Below are 5,951 nucleotides of genomic sequence, written 5' to 3' on the forward strand. Positions count from 1 at the left end.
TTTTAACGTTTATTAAAGTTTGACAAAACGAGTAAGTATAAAAAGTCGGTAACTAAGGCTTCTTTGCATATAATCTGACAGTCTACATCGGTTTATTTTACAAATAACGAGGTGTATGGCGACTTATGTAATTTATATTCTACGTAATTCGTAAATGCGTATATTACGGAGCCTGAAAACATATTTAGGCTATCGATGCCATTGTGAATATATCATCGTCAACAACAGGAAGACGTTTACTGTTTAACATAGGCTTCTCCAATTGAACACCTTCTGAAAAAGAACTCGATCCTGGGTGATGATGAAATGCGGTTATTTACAACATAACTTTTCTTACCCCGGTACGACTGATTCTTAACCCGATATTTTAAAACGGTTATATGTTTCATGATCGGTGGTTATAGCTAGATTGATGACAAAATGCTTCACACAGTGTTTCCGTCGACGAATGCAGCGACCTATTGTTGTCAATAGACACTATTGTTTCGTTTTTAATATTCTAATTTTTAATATTTTCAGTGTGATGTGACCCTCGTATATTGCGGAGACCAAGAAAAGACTTGAGTTATGCTTTTTTAAATATTAATTTTGAGTTATGTGTTAAGAATTGGTGGACATCATCCATCACCATCAGACCTGAAGAGTCTTCAACTACGTGTCTCCACCTTCTCTACCTTAACTTCATCTCACATTAATTACATCAATCATCCTGTTTTACTACACTCCAACACTTTTACATTATTTTTATATATAAATAATATATTATAAAAAGTCTTCACTTTTCTAATTTCGTAGATCCTTATCCCTTACAAGTCTTATCTCGATAGAGTCTCAAGATATCAAACAGCGAAAATATGCATATCTAGGTGCTTAGACATGATACATATAAGCTTCATCATCATCATCATATAAGTACAGCCTGACTTCACCCACTGCTGGGTATAAGCCTCCAAGATATAAGCTTCGGCAACTCATAATTACGGGAATAGTTAATGATAGAAGTAAAGCTGGTAGTACAAGAAAATCATGACTGCAGAACATACCACAGCAGGCTGGGTTCGTTAGTGTAGCCCAATAGTTTAGCTCCCCGGGAATAAGGACAAATCGCTGCTTTTGAAGAACAGTTGCATAATCCAAAATTGATTCTTTTTCGCTTATAATTGAGATTTATCCAGAAAATACCACATTTTAGTATGATTGGGATGTCAAGCTTTTCATTGGTTAGAACAATCTCATTTCGGAACGGTTATAATATGCTTCATGGTCAGTGGTCACGGCTAGACTGCTCCCAATCCGGGATAATGTTAAAAATCCAGTAACTAGTGAGAGAATCTTATTTTATTGCATCACATTTGGGCGGCTCCCTTGCTATCAGCAGGACGGTGGTTCACTCGAGATAGATAGATAGATAAAACCTTTATTTGCATCTACGGACACACATTCATAACATAAAAATATGTAATACAATAAAAAAAACAGCAGAGTCGCAGCACTGCCGAACACCCAGTTATGTATGTGTGCTGTAGCAGCGCAAAAAGGCCATAGCTCAGCGTCGGTGTTTACTCAGGAGCAAACCGCTGATTTTCAGCTATAACCTAGAGGATTCCGCGGATACGATAACCAGCTAGCTGCCGCCATTTTCATGTTGTATAAACTAAACAAATAATAATTTCGAAACTAAATAAATACCGAAGATAGTATAAACATAATAAATAATATTTTTTTTAGATTTGATTTAACTGTGTCAATAATATAACCAAATTATAAATTGAATTAAATATAATTATTATATAAAAGTCACTTTAATTATAAATAGGTATGTTGCTATTACACAATACTATGTAGGCAATTTTCGTTACATAAGCGTCCTTTTTTGAGAGTCTAGAAGAAGTGCCTTTACCTTTACCTTGAAAGTGGCTTTGAAAGAAGGGGGCTTTGTTACCTTGTGTTCAGTTTTAGTTTACCAGTCGAGGACTTGTCTGTATCAGGTTGTCAGTGCGCAATTAGCGTTTCTTATAACAAAACGTTGAAAACAAAATTTCGTCACCACGCAAAACAAAATAATCACCTACACACACCAATCCTACACACAAATACAACAGCGAAATTCAAATAAAACATTCCCAGGAAATGTTATTTGAAAATATAAAATAAATGTTTCTTTACAAAGATCGTCAAAATGTTTTCAATACTGGCAAATGTTTCTAATTATAATATTGTATAATTTTAATAAACATCTAACATTTAAGTTCGCTGAATAACCTTTACTTGGTTGTATTATTCAACTGTTACCTATTCATATTTCATAATTATACGTTCGTATGAAGTAGATACTGTACTAGTTCGAACAAAAGAGAGGCTTTAAAAGGGCACATGGGATATTCTCGCCTACAGTTCTCTTCGCCTAATTTCCCGAATCTGTATGCTTTCTGGAATTCTGTTTGAGACGAGCTGTCTTCTTCGTGTGGGTTCAATCTGGAAAGAATAAAAATAGTAATCATGAATTTTAATAAAAATGTACAACCTTTGAGACCACAAAGTATGTGGTCTCAAAGACCTGTAGGTACAAGAGCAACAACATTAACTCCGTAACATTATCTAGAACACTCGACTAGAGTCAATTTAGAAAGCGGTGTGGATTTCATGCAAGAAAATAACCAAGGACCTCCTACATAGGAGGCTAGGAATATATATTTGGGTATTCGTGTAAAATAAATTATTACCTACTGGAGAGAGAAAAAATATTTTTTTATGATTTCATTTCATAACATTGTTCAGAGGTAAATAGAATACGAGCAACTCATTTTTCGTATAATTCTATTACATTAACATTATCCTAAAAAAACTTAAACATTCACTTAAATCCAAAGAATACATAACAAGTACATATTTTAATACCATTTCGTTAAATATAATAATATTGTTCTTATGTACCTCTCCCTCTTCTTGCTACTACATCAATCTTGTCAAGAGTTCTAAATTTGTTTGGTGGGCAAATAATAAGCGTGCTTTTTCACTTACAGAAAGACTTTTAATCAAATATTTAACACTGTATTTTAATGTTAATTTTATTGAATATCATGATGTTTACTACCAGGGTATTAATTTATTATTTTGTGAAATTAATACATTAGTTTGTTAAAGATCGAACACCTCAATCTGACAGGAGTCGAACTTGGACCCCGATTCAGAACTCTTCGATATTTTAATCGAATCGTTCGATCGAATCGACGGGCGCTTTCCGAGCTATTCAGTTAAACTTTCGATTCGGATATGAATACGATATCATTATCCAACAGTGTTTGGGGAGTTAGTCGGTGAAATAGATTATAAGAAAAATGAAAATCCTTTTATATGATTTTCAAGACAGTAAAAGTCTAATATATAGGAATGCATTAATCTTGCATTAAAATTTAATTATTAACTTTATTTATTAATAAAATTGAACAAAATCCAGACTATTTAAAATAATAAGAGATTTCCCAAGTAACATGTTATACTTAGTACTTATCTAGCTTTCACATATTATGTGTACTTTACCTAATGTAAGGCTTTATTGAACAATAAATTATTATTACTTTTATTTTCCTATTAATTATTGTTAAGTAAACTATAGGACGTACGGTAATTTTTATTTGATAACTGTGTTCTGCGTAACGTTTGTAGCTTTTGCCTGTCGAGAAGTTCGAGTAATCGTACGGGAGTGACGTCATTTCGGTTCGGTTTGGAATACGACAGTTTGACGTTCGATTCGTGTGTTGTGAATAAAAATGAAAAGAAATCGTTCGACAACTGAGTTATCGTAAGGTTCTGAATCGACCCCCGGTATGCTAATTAACACAGCGACATCTAATGGTAGTCTCTAGTAGCTGCAAAGGTACCGGTTAAATGAGAAGCTTTATAGATCTCTCAGAGTTGCCGCCTATAAGCCGAAACAACCCATTACAAAAGATCCTTAACAAACACTTAATTCGTAAGGTCTGCTGACTCGATCTGTAACACAGTTGGTAAAGCGGATCAGATCGAAGGAATTTTTCTTTGTGTTCGATATTTGTTTTAATAATTAAATTCCACACGTTATTTTAATGAATGATAATAAAAATATTTTATCTCAGCCTGCTTAAGAGTCGATACTATCTCTGCTCGAGGCCAAAGTTATCCCGTCCTAATACAGTTCATTTTGATCGAGTCGAGAGGCAAGCACACTGGCTTTATTTCAGAATTTATTTTTTTACAAACCAAAAGAAAACCATTTCAAAAATGTATATCATATAGTACCTATACGTGTTCTATTTAGTTCAGTTGATATTTAAAAAATCATTGGTATAAATGTAAAGTACCCATTGAATACAACGGTTTTCTTGTAAAATTTCGAGGTAAGTTTGTGTTTTTTTTCTATGGTGAAAAATTTTTGGAATCATGTTTTCACACCATATAGGGATCAGTGTATATCCTAAACTTTACTACATATTTTTTCCAAAGTGATTTCATCAACACTTTCACTGTTATGCGGAATGAACCAAAGCCATTTGAGGGAGTATAGATTCTTAACGGAAAAATGTACGCGTAAAAATCTTGAATCTAGTATTTTATTCCACTCGCCGTATTTTAAAAGTTTACGTCAGTTTTGGCTTTGACTAGCCAATTAGATTTTTCGTTTCATTTTATTTTATAAGGTATGTACAAAAATGTTAATAAACAGGAAACAGAGGGCAGATAAATATAGCAAACGCCCCGCAGCTGCCCACAGAGATCGTTAAAAATTTAATAATGCATAAATTTCATTAACACTGAGGGAAATAAAATTATATTAATAAAATTCAGAATTTTTAATTAAAAAGGATTACGATGTGTATTTTTACGTTATTGTCATATCTGTATATAAGCCGTAGAAACCGCTTTAGGTTTCAATTTGTAGAACAGTAATTACTAAACAAAACAATTGGGAAGTTAACAAAATGAATTTGTAATTGAGACACTGTTTCCGAAAACAAATTAAAGGCACTTTAATCGGCTTACGTAATAATTGTAATTATTAACAATGGTGTCTTTATTAGCACGGATACAGAAACAGTTAATTAAATACAAAATTAGTCCCTTCGCACAGTTGTGGAAGAAAATGTGTTCTTTTTACCAGCTGTTTTTATATTTGGGTTGTTTCTTTATAGTGCGGTACGCAAACTTTGGGAATAATTATAAGGTCATACTTAATTCGTTTAATTATGGCTTAGGCAAAATATTTTCAAATTTTTTGTTACTTACAAACAGAGCTCGTTCCATTTTGTATTTCTGAGGTGCTCTTGTTGTAAAAAAATATTATAATAATATGATTAAAAATACAAAAATCGAACACACAGAAAACTTTCGTCTACCCGCTGAGACTTTAACCCACATCCATGCTACACCGTAGCATTGCTCTAACCATCTGAGCCACGGGTCTAGTTACCGAGTCGTCAAAATTCTCCTATGTGTTTTTGTTATAGTTCTTTGTAATGACTTTCGGCATTCGTCGCTATATATCAAAAACCAGGGTTCAAGTCCCACCGGGTCAGCGAAAGTTTTTCTGTGTGTTCGATCTTTGTATTCATAATTATAATAAAACTAGTGGAGTTACCTCACAAATAATCTCAATAAATATATAACAATAATAGTTGATCTATAGTCCCAATGCTGGACACAGACCTCCTCTCATAATGAGGGGAGGAGAGGGCTTGGACTGTAGTTTCCACACGGGCCCAATGAGGAACGGAAATTTCATACACATCATTAAATTGCTTTACAGATGTTTGCAGGTTTCCTCACAATGTTTTCCATCATCGAGAAGCTGTAGACGTTAGATGACGAGGAACTCGGTATGGGTAAAATTCTCGGTAGAACTAATATGAAAAATTTACTTTTTGTTACTTCTGATCTGGTTGTGCTGGATAGTGCCCCAGAGTGCACTCATCATC

The 5,951-nt window shown here is 33.5% G+C and overlaps 1 protein-coding gene across 2 annotated transcripts in view; it reads right to left on the bottom strand.

Annotated features, from left to right (window-relative positions):
* Window positions 1-2,130: 2,130 nt before the first annotated feature.
* Window positions 2,131-5,951, bottom strand: part of LOC113226988 — a 61,368-nt gene continuing 57,547 nt past the window's right edge. For both annotated transcript variants that reach the window (XM_026459840.1, XM_026459839.1), the window contains one exon: window positions 2,131-2,475. In XM_026459840.1, the coding sequence (XP_026315625.1) occupies window positions 2,310-2,475 (166 nt within the window). In that variant the 3' untranslated portion in view covers window positions 2,131-2,309. The remainder of the gene's footprint in view (window positions 2,476-5,951) is intronic.

Source organism: Hyposmocoma kahamanoa, unplaced genomic scaffold, assembly GCF_003589595.1.
Source record: "Hyposmocoma kahamanoa isolate Upper Pololo Valley unplaced genomic scaffold, ASM358959v1 202, whole genome shotgun sequence".
Lineage (NCBI taxonomy): Eukaryota > Metazoa > Arthropoda > Insecta > Lepidoptera > Cosmopterigidae > Hyposmocoma > Hyposmocoma kahamanoa.